Source organism: Bos taurus, chromosome 20 (assembly GCF_002263795.3).
Source record: "Bos taurus isolate L1 Dominette 01449 registration number 42190680 breed Hereford chromosome 20, ARS-UCD2.0, whole genome shotgun sequence".
In the NCBI taxonomy this organism is placed as follows: domain Eukaryota; kingdom Metazoa; phylum Chordata; class Mammalia; order Artiodactyla; family Bovidae; genus Bos; species Bos taurus.
The window spans coordinates 56,279,097-56,296,137 of record NC_037347.1 but is presented as its reverse complement, the minus strand read 5'-3'; the positions used below and the strand labels follow the sequence as shown (position 1 = coordinate 56,296,137).

Genomic DNA, 17,041 nt, shown 5'->3' with positions numbered 1-17,041 from the left:
GACTCTGTGCGACCCCATAGACAGCAGCCCACCAGGCTCCCTCATCCCTGGGATTCTCCAGGCAAGAACACTGGAGTGGGTTGCCATTTCCTTCTCCAATGCATAAAAGTGAAAAGTGAAGTTGCTCAGTCATGTCCGACTCTTCGCAACCCCATGGAGTGCAGCCTACCAGGCTCCTCCATCCATGGGATTCTCCAGACACTGATCTAAACCAAAGGGAGACTCAGCTAACAGTCTGAAAACTGTTCATGGATTCTGAGAGGTCATATTTTGGTAGCATAAAAATTTTACTGAAATTGTTAATAAAGATACAGAAAATGAGATAGCTTTCACCTATTACCATTTGATCTCAAACACTGATATCTTTTTAATTTAAAATTTATTTAAATTTTGTCAGGGGATGGAATTCCAGATTGCGTTAAGAGGCTGAATGAAAGAAGAAAACGGGCCCTTCAGGGCTCTCACCAAAGACAATACAAACTCCTCTGTACCCCATGGCCCTGTGGTCCCATTTTAGGGACCCATTTGTGATAAGATGTACACACTCACATAAAATCTGCTATTGTAATCTTTTTTTTTTAATTTTTATAATAGAAGGATTTATTTAGTTGCACATTGCCTTTTAATCTCACATAGAGACTTGACTTAGAAATAATCCGCTCTTCCACACACATTTCATGAGATAATTTTGTTCAGCCTCTTCTCACACATTAAGACCTCAGTGTTTCTGTCATCACCAGATCCCCTTGCTGAATCACCTAACAGGTTTCTAGAATTCATCATCATCACTTTGGTTAAAGATGTTGACGGTACAGCACTTTAAAAAACCTGCATATGATTCTGTCCCTATAAAAATATTTCCCAACCACAAGCAGTCATTCTCCTGATATAGCATGGCTGATGTCTTTCATCCGTCCTGTGGCTTATCCGTGATGCGATCCCTAACCACACTGTCCTTGTGTTGTTGTTTAGTCGCTAAGTCACATCTGACTCTTTTGCGACCCCATGGACTGTAGCCCGCCAGGCTCCTCTGTCTATGGGTTCTCCAGGCAAGAGTACTGGAGTGGGTTGCCATGCCCTCCTCCAGGGGATCCTCCCGACTCAGATGTAGGCGGATTCTTAACCACTGAGCCACCAGGGAAGCAAACTGCTTTTAATTACCTTTAAAAGACTTGTTTACAACATGCCAACACTTAAAACTGTGAGGGTCTAATCCCAAGAATAATTGCCAAACCTTCTAATATTCTCTATCATTCTTTATCTTTTAGCCAGGTGACCTTTGGGTTAATTCTCAGCCATGTCCAGCTCTTTGCAACCCCATGGACTAGCCTGCCAGGCTCCTCTGTCCATAGGATTCTCCAGGCAAGAATACTGGAGTGAGTTGCCATTTCCTTCTCTCGGGGGAGTCTTCCCAACCCAGGGATCGAACCTGGGTCCTCTTTCATTGCAGGCCGATTCTTTACTGTCTGAGCCACCAGAGAAGCCCTAGGCAACCTTTCAGTTCAGTTCAGTCGCTCAGTCGTGTCCGACTCTGCGACCCCATGAATCGCAGCATGCCAGGCCTCCCTGTCCATCACCAACTCCCGGAGTCTACCCAAACTCATGTGCATTGAGTCGGTGATGCCATTCAGCCATCTCATCCTCTGTCGTCCCCTTCTCCTCCTGCCCCCAATCCCTCCCAGCATCAGGGTCTTTTCCAATGAGTCAACTCTTCACGTGAGGTGGCCAAAGTATTGGAGTTTCAGCCTCAGCATGAGTCCTTCCGATGAACACCCAGAACTGGTCTCCTTTAGGATGGACTGGTTGGATCTTCCTGCAGTCCAAGGGACTCTCAAGAGTCGTCTCCAACAACACAGTTCAAAAGCATCAATTCTTCGGCGCTCAGCCCTCTTCACAGTCCAACTCTCACATCCATACATGACCACTGGAAAAACCATAGCCTTGACTAGACGGATCTTTGTTGGCAAAGTAATGTCTCTGCTTTTGAATATGCTATCTAGATTGGTCATAACTTTCCTTCCAAGGAGTAAGCGTCTTTTAATTTCATGGCTGCAATCACCATCTGCAGTGATTTTGGAGCCCCTAAAAATAAAGTCTGACACTGTTTCTACTGTTTCCCCATGTATTTCCCATGAAGTGATGGGACCAGATGCCATGATCTTCGTTTTCTGAATGTTGAGCTTTAAGCCAACTTTTTCACTCTCGTCTTTCACTTTCATCAAGAGGCTTTTTAGGTCCTCTTCACTTTCTGCCATAAGGGTTACCTTTGAAAGCACTTAAAAACCAGCACTAAGTTAATACAAGGCTGAATAATGTCTTTTCTAAATGATACTTTATTTCTCAAAGTAAAGAGGGCACCTCACAAAAGCTCTTTGTAAAGGATTTGGGTGTCAAATTCTTTGTAATCACTTTTAAGTGTACCTTTCAGTGGCAGTAAGTACATTCACATCGTGACCAACACCATGGTTCATCTTCAGAACATTTTCATTTTCTGAAACCAGAACTCTGGACCCATAAAATAACTCCCCATCCTCCCTTTCCCTCTGAAACACCAATATCTTAATAATAACATAACCAGATTGGTCTGAAATTGGCCGGTACTGCAAAAGTTACCACATGTTTGACCAGGACAAGGCCGTGCTCTCCGTATCTGACCTGATTCTCTGTTCAGATAAACAGTGGGTGTGTCCAGCCTGGGCACCAGGACCAGGTAAAGATCTTCTAATCCTTGGTGGTTATGCCTGTTATGTTCTGCTGTGAAACTGTGCTGTCAGGGTAGGAAGAAGTAGGTCAGAAGAAAAAGAAACGAGCAGTCTTTCGGCCACTGCCAGCTCTCGAGCCACGTCGGATCCACGTCTTTCCAACCTGTCTCACTTTCCTCATATTTCAAACCATTTCCTACATGGGTCACCAAGTTAATTACAGTTGTTATACTTGGGAATGACAGAGCAGGCAACGTAAGACCAAGGATTTGATGACCGATTGAAGATTCCCAGGTTGGGAGTCGCTTTCATGTTTAAGTATATACTTTTCTGGTTTAGTTCTTTCTGAAACCCACGGTCCACAAATACAAGTCAAGAAGGAACAAAACTGCTGGCTTGACCATCCCTTTCAACGCTGAGGGCTACCCATCAACCAGCTGGCAACAGTGTCGCACGTCCCCAACTGCTGACCACATGACATAGGCAGGAAGCTTAGAGGCTGTTAGAAATGCTGTGCGAGAAGCCTCTGCTGAGCAAAGTGTAGTTCAACAGGAATAAAGAACATCTTTGGAATATTGAGGATGCTACATTAAATCAAACAAGCCAGTAACAAAAAAGGACAAAAACTATATGATTGCACTCATATAAGAATTGAAAAGAATCAAAATCATAGAGATAAAGAGTAGAAAGGTGGTTACCAAGGACGGGGGGAATTATACGTTTGTCGGATACACTATCTCAGTAGATTATCACAAGATGGAAAAAGTTCAAGAGACCTACTGCCCAACAACGGGAATGCACTTTACAGCTACTGAACGGTACACTTCAACGTGGTTAAAATGGGAGTTTTGACATTATGTGCTTTGCATCACAATTTTTTTAAGAGGAAAAAGGTGGCAGGGAATAAAGTATCTTTAGGATTAAAAGTAAGTTGGAAAAAAAAGAATTTCAGTAAGCTCCGTCAGGTCAGATACACTGCTTAAATGTTATTTTGTCTTTTTACATCATCTTGAGAAGTATGTACAAGGACTGAAAGGAGCTGAGTTCTCATCTGGGGAAAGGGAGAAGGCAAGACACAAAAATGCTGGCCAGGTCACTTGGTCCTTAGTTTATAGATCACAGCACCCTACCTGAGAACGTGATGAGAAAGAGCCCAGACTGTGCAGCGGTGGCTGTAAGACAGGTGGTCTCTTCAGCCCCCTCTCCCTGCACCACCACCCCTACTCTGTATCTGCATATCACACCTGTATTGTCACCACCAGATAAATCCTGAAGAACATTCAAGATGCTCAGATGAAAAAGGAACTGAGAAACTGTGAAACAAGCCAGAAACATTACTGCTTATCAAGCCAAGAAATGAGGAGTGTACGACCAAGAGGCTCATCTCTGCTCAAGGTCTCGATAGCCAAGTGGCCCATCAGCCGCATACTATACAACCCTGACCTTGAAGCGTCTGTTCTCAAAGCAACTCGCAAACAAATTCAGAACCTATGAATTTTAAATACTGGCACACAACTTCCTTTCGTTTCTTTATGTCTTAAATTTTAATGTGTCTCTGAAGGAGGGACCCACGTATAACATTAAAATTGGTTTCCTTCGGGATTAACAAACTACTATATTTAAAATAAACAATAAAAAAAAAATAAACAATAAGCACATACTGTATAAGACATGGAACTGTATTCAATACCTGCTAATAATCTATAAGGGAAAAGAATTTGAAATATATATATGTATGTATTCACATATAACCAAATCACTTTGCTGTATACCTGAAACACAACATTGTAAATTAACTATATATGTGTCTGTGTGTGCGCTCAGTCATTCAGTCATGTCTGATTCTTTATGACCCCATGGACTGTCGCCCACCAGGCTCCTCTGTCCATGGGATTTCCCAGACAAGAAAACCGGAACGAGTTGCCATTTCCTCCTCCAGGGGATATTCCTGACCCAGGGATCCAACTCGCATCTCTTGTGTCTCCTGCATTGGTAGGCCCATTCTTTACCAGTGAACCACCTGGACTTCATTTTTTTTTAATTGTAAATTGGTTTCCTTATAAAATGGAGAAGCTAGGCTCCTTTTCAACTGTCCAAATACAATCAATGGGCCAGTTGGTAGATTCAAGAATTCATTCTCAGTCATTTTCACTTGTTTTACACTAAAGAATGGGCACCCTGGAGCAGTGGTTCCTACAGACAGAGGAGCTTCTTCAGTTGCTTCACAAGGAGGATAAGGAGGCTCAGGAGACGTGGTTTGCTCCATCCTGTCTTTATAGGGACCAGGTCACTGCTACAGTCTCACTGGCAGACCAGTACTCCCAACACGAGGCAAGTTTACAAACTTGAAGGGAAGGTCGCCGTGAAACCAATTACCACCCTATACTTCTGCTTCGTCCTGATCCCCAGGAAGGAAACCAGCCACGTGCAGTGTTCCTCTGTCCTGTCCTGGTTGGAACACTTTGCGTTCCATTTGGGAGAATTTTTTTTATTGTGTCTCTCACACACTCGAGGTGTGCATCACACATTCCTTTTAGGATTCTGTTTCATCACTGAGAAAAGATGCCTAGGGCATGATGGGTGGGGAGCGGGGAATGAACACACGTGCCCTCACTCAGGGCCCCCCGAGGAAGCGAACACAGCTGATACGAAGCTGCAGGCTCTCTGCTCACCTGACCATAGTCCGTCTGGAACACCACAACGCCCTCCGCGCAGGAGTTTACGGTACTGGGGAAATGCTGGCCGTTTTCTCTCAGCCAGACCCGTGTTCCCTGTAAATAAAACAGACAGAATATAACTATGTGTTGGAACTGCACTTTGTGGCAAAACACCACCCATAAAATTACTATACTTAACTAAATTCCTTAAAAATCACTTTTTGAAAAGCATATGTCTTTCTCAAATAAGCAAGGAATGAATCTTCAAAGAAAGCATCACCCACAGCCTTGTGTGTTAGTTGACCAGTCGTGTCCGACTCTGCAACCCTATGGGCTGTAGCCCTCTAGGCTCCTCTGTCCACGGGATATTCCAGGCAAGGATACTGGAGTGGGTTGCCATTTCCTTCTCCAGGGGATCTTCCCGACACAGGGACTGAAGCCAGGTCTCCTGCGTTGCCAGTGGATTCTTTACCATCTGAGCCACCAGGGAAGCCCACATATACCCACAGCCTTACGTATGTACAAGTGGGACTGAGAGCCCCGCCAGACAGAGGAAGAAAAGAAAGGACGGAGAAAATTGTACTAAAATGCAACTGATTTCTGTGGATTATTTTGTTTCCTTCACACACACCCTTTGAGGCAAGCGTCATTACCCACTGTACAGATGGAGAAGTGGAGATCCAGAGGTAGCCTGCCCAGCGTCTCATATGAAGAAACTACAAGTTTAATCAGGTCACCACACTGCTTCGCCCCAAGTTCAGAACACTACAGGACGTTCAGGCTCCAACTTCCCGAGTCCAAGCCCCAAGCACTGGCCCACTTGGAGGGCACTGACTTCCTCCTTGTATAAAGTCCATTGACCTCTCCAAGAGAGAGATTCCGTTTTATAATAAGTATTGCAACCCAGTCCCACCGGTATGAATTTTGGCAGGATTACACCAGATAACAAATGCACCCCAAAGTTTGGAATTACAGCCCAACTTTCAGATCCTACTGTTTTAACCTAGGGCAAAATGTTTTGGCATCGATTTTATTTCTCTTTTTTTACTTCCCCATTGGATAAATGAAATGACAATGAAAATACTTGGCTTTCCAATGCTGAATTTCCTCTTTCTTTGATTTCCCAACATGAAAACAATTTGTTTTCAAGGACAAGTGATAAAAATGTTTGCAGAAATTACTGGGTGTTCACTGGTCATTCAAATTATAAACAGTTACCTTTATGGCAATTCTTATACATGGTGATAGGAATGTAAATTGGTGCAGCCACTATGCAAACAGTATGAAGTTTCCTTAAAAAACTAAAGTGGAACTACCACATAATCCAATAATTCCACTCCTGAGTATATATCCATAAAAGAAAAAAATATTAGTTCCAAAAGATACATGCACCTCAGTGTTCACAGCAGCGCTATTTACAATAGCCAAGACAGGAAAGCAACCCAAGTGCCCATCAGACAACTGGATAAAGAAGATGTGATGTATAGATACATGAAAAGTACTTGGTCATAAAAAATAATGAAATACTGCCATTTGCAGCAATGTGGATGGATCTAGATTAATTGCTGCTGCTGCTGCTGCTAAGTTGCTTCAGTCGTGTCCGACTCTGTGCGACCCCATAGACGGCAGCCCACCAGGCTCCCCCGTCCCTGGGATTCTCCAGGCAAGAACACTGGAGTGGGTTGCCATTTCCTTCTCCAATGCATGAAAGTGAAAAGTGAAAGTGAAGTCGCTCAGTCGTGTCCGACTCTTAGGGACCCCATGGACTGCAGCTCACCAGGCTCCTCTGTCCAGGGGATTTTCCAGGCAAGAGTACTGGAGTGGGGTGCCATTATGTTTAGTGAGATAAGTCAGACAGAGAAAGACAAATACTGTTATGATATCACTTATATAGGGAGTCTAAAAAAATAATACAAACAAACGTATATGCAAAATAGAAACAGACTCACAGGCATGGAAAACAGACTAGTGGTTACCAAAGGGAAAAAGGAGGGAAGAGGGACATATTAGGGGTGTGGGATTAACAAACACAAATTACTATATATAAAACAGATAAGCAAAAAGGATATACTCTATAGCATAGGGAATTATATCCATATCATGCATCATACCCATTAATCCACAATGGCATATAATCTGCAAAAATACTGAACTACTAAGCTGCACACCTGAAACTAACGCAGTAATCTACATCAACTATACTTCAATTAAAAACTACTTAAAATGTTTCCAGTAGTCATGTATGGATGTGAGAGTTGGACTGTGAAGAGGGCTGAGCGCCGAAGAATTGATGCTTTTGAACTGTGGTGTTGGAGAAGACTCTTGAGAGTCCCGTGGACTGCCAGGAGATCCAACCAGTCCATCCTAAAGGAAATCAGTCCAGAATATTCACTGGAAGGACTGATGTTGAAGCTGAAACTCCAATACTTTGGTCACCTGATGCAAAGAGCTGACTCACTGGAAAAGACTCTGATGCTGGGAAAGATTGAGGGCAGGGGGAGAAGGGGACGACAGAGGATGAGATGGTTGGATGGCATCACTGACTCAATGGACATGAGTTTGGGTAAACTCTGGGAGTTGGTGATGAACAGGGAGGCCTGGTGTGCCACCGTCCATGGGGTCACAAAGAGTCAGACACGACTGAGCAACTAAACTGAACTAATTCAAAAAAAAGAATTACTTTTATGACAATGTATACCCAATGTGCTGCACTTTATTATTCATATTATTTCTACTCCGCTCAATTTCATCAACTCCAACAAAAATGAAACAGTGGAAACACACCAAAATTATCATTTGATACAAGAATAGCACTTAAAGCTCCTTTTACTAGAATTTTCAACCTCATTTCATTGATCTGCTTATTGTTTTAATTTGAGATGTTAAATGAAATAGTCAAATATATTGGTTATACATTTAACTTCTCATGTAAGGGACTACTACTGATCTCAACACAGAGAGAGATAGAAGGGGATAAACAATGTCGAAGTGAACTAAGTATACTCAGCACTTTATGCTGCTTTAAATTATGTTATTACTAGCATAAACAGTAGCTTCCAGTAATAGGGTGTCCCAGTCATGTGCTAAGAGCCTCAATAACACTGATACTAACTTAACCTTTGGTAAGATAGGAATCCTTGCCCTGAAACTCAAGTTCAGAGCTTAAGTCCTTATCTAAAGTCACAAGCTAGTGACCAAACCAGGTCTCAAATCTTTTCAAATTCTTATTCCATACTCTTTCCACACATCACACTATTTGTCTCCTTAAAGTAATTCATGAATAAATAAAATGCACTAGTAGGTCAGAAAACAACTAAAACATCCAGAAAGAAGGACACAACTGCTGGGCAGTCCTGATTTCTTCATTAGCAAACGGCTGTTTTCCAAGAAGAACATGTACTGCAGGCATCTCTAAGACTGCTCTTGTAAATGCCACTTCACACCAAAACTGCACTGTTTGTGATGTTCTAGATAGAGACTTCCAAGTGTCTTAACTACTTTTTCAGCCTTTTTAAAATTCACAGGTCAAGACACTGCAACACTGAAAGCTTTCAAATACCTACATGTAAAGAATCCACCTGCCAATGCAGGAGACTTGGCAGACTCTGCTTCAATCCCTGGGCTGGGAAGATCCCCTGGAGTAGGAAATGGCACCCCACTCCACTATTCTTGCCTGGAAAATCCCATGGACGGAGGAGCCTGGTAGGCTACAGTCCATGGGATCACAAAGAGTCAGACACGACTGAGCACGCAAACACACACTCAAATGGAAACTTTCAAGGTCATAACACAAGAGCTTTTACTCATTAGGTAAAACCATAAATAATCACAATGGACCTCCATCCCAGAATCCTGAGTCCAAAGCTTTCTGTTTGCTATGACTACCACCTGTACTGCTTTGATCCAAAAGGATTTCATGTCTGTTTCCCAAGTCTCAAAATTGTCTATCTATATGAATTAAGATTCTGTTATGAAACATTACTTAATTAATATAAATTGTCACCAGGATTAATATAAACCTCCCGACTCCCAGAGGCTACACAGTGTGCCGTTTCTTTCACTTGAGTTTTGCTGTAGCTCTTTTCGAACCTTCTCATTTGAAAGTATTACCAAGCCCTTTGTTGACACAGTCCTGCCTACATGAAAAACACAATTCAACTTCCTTAGTCCAAAGGTCTTTCTCAACAGGTGTGAAGAGCTGCTGATAAACAAATCTTACAAAATCCAGCCCTGATTTTCAACCCAGAGCCCCCTGTCCAGTTTTCCTGAACAGTGTCTTCCCCAGATAGGAAGGGAAATGCATTCAAAACACCCGCTTTGTTCTCTGAAAAAGTTTAAACAGGCAATTTTCATAGAATCAGACTTGCAAAGTAAAACTGGTGCAATAGATATTTTTTACATAGGTTGTTCTGGGTGGTTTCTCTCAGCCCTCAAACTTTCTGCTTCCATTCGATTCGAAAAGAACACGTACACCCTGGTCCAGAGAAGAGGCCACCCACAGGCATTTGAAAACGAAGTCACAGACAGACATTTACCAGAACATCCAAGTTTGAGTGGAGAAGAAAAATGCACCCAACCATATGCAAACCATTATATTCTGTCATTGTTAAACAGGCTGATAATTTAATGTACAACACAGGCATATGGAGAAAACTCCTAGCATATGGGGAAAATTCACAACTGGAGTAAAAATATGCCTTTAAAAGCAGGTGGAACAAGTTGTATCACAAAATAACACGTTTTATTAAAACTCTGGACGTTTTCATCTTAATCTGAGACAGGTATGTGTTAAATTCAACTTCTAAAAAACTTTTCTGCACACGATGACCATTAAAAGTTTTACAAGATAAAGCACTTGGCCAGAAATTCCCATCTCTTTGAACTTGAGGGCAATCTTGTAAGATAAGGAGACAAGTAATACCATTCCTTTAAAAACTAGGTTCACAGAGATTGCATTTTTCCATTGCCAAGGAATGACTTCCTGGCTGTACTAGAAGACCGACCACACCAAGTGGTTGGTGACAATGTGGAAAAACTGGTGGTGATACAAACTGGTATACCCACCTTGGAAAACGGTTTGGCAGTTTCTTAAAAATCAGAATATAATCTTGCCATATGTCCCAACAATTCAACTCCCAGAAATCTACCTACTCAAAGTTTTTCAAAAGCTTTGTAAGCTAATATTCACAGCAGCATTATTCATAATAGCTGAATTCTAGAAATCACTTGTCAACAGAAGAAAAATGCACAACCTAAAGTTGCAAGTTAGATTTTATGTGGGGACCTTACGGAGGATTACTGCCCGGGCGCCAGCCTCTCAGCTGAGTTAACAGTTCCAAACAAGCAAGGGAGGAGCCAGGATATACTGGAGGTTCTGCTGGGGGGCAAAGAAAAAATGTGGTCCAACACCGAGAGATTACCGCTGATCACAAAACCCAGCATCTCAAGTTAACAATTACAGTGTTTTCCTATGTATGGGAAGATGCAAGAGTCTGGGCTCACTGAATTTATTCCCCAGATATGCGTCTTAACCATCTAGGGCCAGGATGCTATTTTTCTCCATTCTGAATCCCCTCAAGGTACACTGTTGACGGTGGCTACAGTGGCTGATAGTGGGAACCCTCATTTTTTTTTTTTTTTTTTTTTACGGGAAAGGCAGGCAATACTTTTTTTTTTGTCCATACATGTCCATCAACTGGTATAGAAATAAAATGTGATGAATCTATACAATGAAAGGCTCAACAATAAAAAAAAAAAAAATCACAGAATCACCAAAAAGGAGAAACTCAAAAATATTATGCTAAGTAAAAGAAGCTACACATAAATAAGTATATATCATAGAATTCCATATATACGAAATTTCTGGAAGAGGCAAATTCATAGACGCAGAAACTAGATGCCCAAGGCTAGGTGTCGGGGCAGGGAGACACACTAACTGCATGTGGAAGAAGGAACCTGGGTGGGGAGGCAACGGAATCATTCTAAAACTGAACTGTGCTGATGGCGGCATGACTGTCTAAATGCAACAACTGTCTAAATGCCCTCAACTCCATTCAACTGTAAATCTACAATGGGTGGATTTTCCTGTATGTAATTATACGTGGTCACTAGAAACCATTTAAAAAATTTAAATCCCAGCCTATATACTTCTCAGTGTTACAGGAATATTCTTAACCATTCCATAATGGGACAAACCCAATCATGTCTCTATAATTGAACAATGGTGATGTCAAGAAACACACACACGGGAATAATGATTATGTGTGCGTGCGTGCATACCTAGTCGCTTCAGTCGTGTCCGATTCTTTACGACTGCATGGACCATGGCCTGCCAGGCTCCTCTGTCCATGGGATTCTTCTCCAGCTGTATTAAAACTCTGAAGACTGATCTGTGTTGGGCTCATTAAGTCCCCGCTCTCTATTAACATATAACACCACCCTTATGGCAGAAAGTGAAGAGGAACTAAAGAGCCTCTTGATGAAAGTGAAAGAGGAGAGTGAAAAAGTTGGCTTAAAGCTCAACATTCAGAAAAAGAAGATCATGGCATCTGGTCCCATCACTTCATGGGAAATACATGGGGAAACAGTAGAAACAGTGTCAGACTTTATTTTTGGGGGCTCCAAAATCACTGCAGATGGTGACTGCAGCCATGAAATTAAAAGACACTTACTACTTGGAAGGAAAGTTATGACCAATCTAGATGGCATATTCAAAAGCAGAGACATTACTTTGCCAACAAAGGTCCGTCTAGTCAAGGCTATGGTTTTTCCAGTGGTCATGGATGGATGTGAGAGTTGGACTCTGAAGAAAGCTGAGCACCGAAGAATTGATGCTTTTGAACTGTGGTGTTGGAGAAGACTCTTGAGAGTCCCTTGGACTGCAAAGAGATCCAACCAGTCCATTTTAAAGGAGATTAGCCCTGGGTGTTCTTTGGAAGGACTGATGCTAACGCTGAAACTCCAGTAGTTTGGCCACCTCATGCAAAGAGTTGACTCATTGGAAAAGACTGATGCTGGGAGGGATTGGGGGCAGGAGGAAAAGGGGACAGAGGATGAGATGGCTGGATGGCATCACCGACTCGACGGATGTGAGTCTGAGTGAACTCCGGGAGCTGATGATGGACAGGGAGGCCTAGCGTGCTGCAATTCATGGGGTCGCAAAGAGTCGGACAAGACTTAGCGACTGAACTGAACTGAGGAGGGGCTCAAAGACACAAGGCTACCAGAAGACGTGTCCAAGCTCATCTCCAGATAAGACTCTGTTAGAGAACATGTTGTTGTTTTCTAGTCACTAAGTTGTGTCCAACTCTTTTGTGACCCCATGAACTGTAGCCCACCAGGCTCCTCTGTCTATGGGATTTCCCAGGCAAGAATATTGGAGTGGGGTGCCACTGCCTTCTCCAGGGGATCTTCCTGACCCAGGGCTCCAACCCGTATCTCCTATATCAGCATATGGATTCTTTACCACTGAGCCACCAGGGAAGCCTGTGGTAGAGAGTATCTCTGCTCCAATTATCAGCCTCCCTCCCTGGAAGATAATCACAAATGCCCAGCCAGCTGTGTGTGACCTGCATTAACTCCTTGGGCAAGAAGTTGTACCTGGCATCTTCCTGCTAACATGGAAACACAACGTAGCTTTGCAGAGCCTAAAATACTTACCTTCTGGCCCTTCTGCACAAAAGTTGACTAATCCCCATTTAAGAAGCTAAAAATCACTATCATAGATTCCAACCTGTTGCTGCCCCATTAAAAAAATTTTTTTTCTCTTTTAACTACTACATTTCTCTTCTGCTTTCAAGAATGATTTTCATCCCTGAACTTTGAAAAAAATTAAGTTTAAAAATAAGGTAGGAAAACAACCCTAAAAAGAGATAATGATGATAGACTTTAAATACCATACTGTGTGGCATGTTCTAATTACAGATTCACAGAAAAGAGGACATTCTTTAGTCAAACACACAACTCAGTCTCAGACCCACAACACGGCACCGCACCTATTTTCTCCCATAACTGCCTACTCAGTCCATGTTGAGTGCCACGGTTCAGGAGTCCTAACAACCTACATGATAAAGCCAGTTTGTTTCTGGAATGTGATCTGCCTTTCCTTTTTTTTTTTTTAAAAAAAAAAAAAGAAAGAAAATCTAATAACATTGTAATGGATAAATTAATATGGCTGCTTTTAAAAAAACGTATCTTGAGGAAAGCAGTCAATCTTGAGATAGAGGAAATTAACCAACAACGTTTCCCTGCCTACCTATCTACCTACCTATCTACTTAGCTGCACTGGGTCTTAGCTGCAGCACACAGGATCTTTGATCTTCTAGCTGGGGCATGCAGGATTTTTAGTTACAGCATGTGGAATCTAGTTCTCTAATTAGGGATTGAACCCAGTCCCCCTACATTGGGAGTGTGGAGTCTTAGCCACTAGCCCAGGGAAGTACCTAATATGGCTATTTAAATCTGGAGTATTTTCAACAGCCAAAAGAAAGTTCTTCTTTTTAGCCTGCAATAACCTGGATTTGAAGATGTCTAATATAACAAGTAGGCTGGTGGTTCAGTGGAAGATTCGATCCGTGGGCCAGGAAGAGCCCCTGGAGAAGAAAATGGCAACCCACTCCAGTATTCTTGCCTGAGAAATGCTACGGACAGAGAAGCCTGGAAGGCTACACCACAGGGTCACAGGAGTCAGGCACAACTTAGAAACTAAACACCAACAAATGTGGCAGGCTGGGACATAGGAGATCCTTGTTCTTGAAGATACTGAATTCCAGAAAGGAGATGTGGGTAATAGATCATAGTACAAGAGTTCAAACAGCATTTTTAAAACTGAAATATAATTGACATGTAACACATTAGTTCCAGGTATACAGCATAATGATTTAATATTACTATCTACGGAGAAGTAATCAAGACAATAAATCTAGTTAACATCCATTACCACACATGTTTTTTTTTTCTTATGACAACTTTTAAGATCTACTCTCTTAGCAACTTTCAAATAATCATTCGGTATTATCAAGCATAGCCACCATGCCGTCCATTAGATCTGCAGGGCTTATTTAACAACCGGAAGTCTGTAGCATTTGAAGCTGTTCATTCAATTCCTCCACCCCTCCCTCTGGCAATCACTCATCTGTTTTCTGTACGAGTTCAGGGGGGTGGTTCTGATGGGGAGGGTCCACATATAAGTGAGATCTCTCCTCGTTTATAGTTATCTTTGTTGTTGAAGTAGGAATACCTTTTCATCAACTGAACAGATCTTTTTTTTCCCTAATCCTTATTACTCAAATCTGTCTCAAAGGACACACAGCATTTATAACATACAAAGTTCTAACACAGGGTCCTCCACCTCATCAGTACTGACATTTTGGGTGAGGGAATTATTTGTCGTGGGGGAGGGGACTGTCCTAGTTGAGAACCACTGGTCTAGAGTGAATGGAAAGTTCAGAGCCACAGCCAAAGCAAAGGAGCTTTCAAACCCCATTAACCGAAAGCAGACTCCACTGTCTCAATTCTAGGAATTTCCACAACCTCCTGAAGTCGGATCAGCCCAGACATGACCTACCTGGGGCAGATCTAATTTCCGGTGACCTTGGCTCGGTTCTTACAGAAGGAAGGGGTTGGGTGCGGGGAGGGAGTGCTGCAGAATGTGATTCAAAACATCTGACGACAGAAGGAGCAAGGTCTCCGTAGCAGCCGGCTGGATGGCAGTACTAGGGGGCCTCTCTCCTTTTCCTCTTTTCTGTCCACTCAGCCGTTTGGGGGTTTTCTTACAGGTACTTTTCATGTTTCCTGGAGAAGGGAATGGCAGCCCACTCCAGTATTCTTGCCTGGAGAATCCCATGGAGAGAGGAGCCTGGCGGGCTTCAGTCCATCCGGTCACAAAGAGTTGGACACAACTGTGTGGCTAACACACTTTCATGTTTAGATCTAACAACGTTTTTATGCAGACAATTGGAACCCACACAGACAAAAGCCCGCTCAAAACCTGTGCTCTTTCACCTCGGGGGAGATTTCAACCCTAAGTGCTTGCAAACCTCAGTGCAAAACTTATCAACAGGTCTGGAAATGGTGAAGGTGAGAACGAAGTACAGCGTCATCACGTGTCCAAAGTGAGCATGAAAAATGCGGTGCGAACAAGAGCGGCGGGGACAAAAGGGGCCCTGCTGGCTGGAGATGGACTCAGGAGACTCAGAAATGAAAGGAAAAGGGGCAACCCAAGACGTCTCTCCTGCAGAGACAGCCGCACCTCGGGAGGGGACCCGGGAAAAGTGAAGCAGCTTCGTGGCCACTGACCCCAACGTCCCGGCCGCCATGGGTGATCTGCAGGTCCACCTGCCACGGAGCAGGGAGAGCAGAGCACAGGGCCACCAAGGTGAGTGGTCCCCGGACTCACTTCCTGCATGTGACCGCAGGGCTTCAGACCTAAGGCTGGGACCTTCTTCGGCACTATTGCATCAGAGTCCGAAAAGCAGATGGTTTCAGGCTCAGTTCTCAAAGAATGCAGAATTCAGCTAGCACGGGGCCAGCACCGACTGCTGAGGACAGAAAAGGAATGTGCTGTGAGCATATCGCCCGGGATGTCAGAAATACGTGGTATGAAGATCCCCAGTGTGTCCCACGTCACCGGGGCTGTGGAGGAGCAGTGGTATTTGCTTTCTATAATAAGCAACGCCAAGGACAACTGTTCTACACCCTTCAGAGCTGAGGCCGCCATTAAATTCCAAGGGAAAATGTGTGGCTGACACTTGTTCAGGACTCACAGACATAACCCCTCCCATACAACCACTCCCAAAGGCTACGTGACAAGCGCTGCGTAACTCCCCAGACTGGCCTATAGAAGCCCTTGAAGGCACTGCTCTTTTAATAAGGGATGTATTCCAGCTATCTGTAGCTGTAATGTGTTTGCGGCTATTAGTTATGTCATCGTGGTCATCATAAACATCATTTCCTGGAAATATGAGCCTCAGTATCTTTTACAGCACTATTCCCACAGCAAGATATGTCATGTCCCGAACACCTGACCATAAACACACCTAAACACCGTACGGCTGTAAAACGAGGCTGCCTACATTCAATAAAGTTCACCATCTGTCCCATGCCTCGCCACAGTTCCCAGTGAGAAGGGCCACGTGGCATGCATTTCCCGCTGTCCGCCCATAAGGTCAGACTGTCACCACCATGAGCCACTGCTTTCACGGGGACAATGACATGTAAAGTACATGAGCAGTAGGAGGTGGAAAGGGAAAAGAAAAAAGAAAACGGTGAAAGATTTTGCCAACAATAAACTAATCTTTGTTCAATGTTCCTCAGGTAAAGATGCAAAGACTCATCGGTGTCCCCCACTCATAATCAAAACCAAAGCAAACTATGCTAAATGGCAAGACACCTGACTTATGAAATTGTAATTCTTTTTGTTGTTGTTCAGTCACTATGCTGCGTCCTATTCTTTGGGACCCCACGGATTGCAGCACGCCATGCTTCCTTGTCCTTCACCATCTCCTGGAGCTTGCTCAAACTCATGTCCATTGAGTCGGTGATGCCATCCAACCATCTCATCCTCTGTCGCCCCCTTCTCCCCACTGCCTTCAATCTTTCCCAGCATCAGGGTCTTTTCCAACGAGGCGATTCTTCGCATCTGGTGGCCAAAGGATTGAAGCTTCCACTCCAGTATCAGTCCTT

General features: G+C 43.4%; 1 protein-coding gene across 1 annotated transcript in view; it reads right to left on the bottom strand.

Moving 5' to 3' along the window:
* Positions 1–17,041, bottom strand: part of MYO10 (myosin X) — a gene marked incomplete at its 5' end in the record, with an annotated part of 261,542 nt that overhangs the window by 199,685 nt on the left and 44,816 nt on the right. The window contains 1 exon segment of the mRNA NM_174394.2: positions 5,375–5,473. Within this exon segment, the coding sequence (NP_776819.1) occupies positions 5,375–5,473 (99 nt within the window).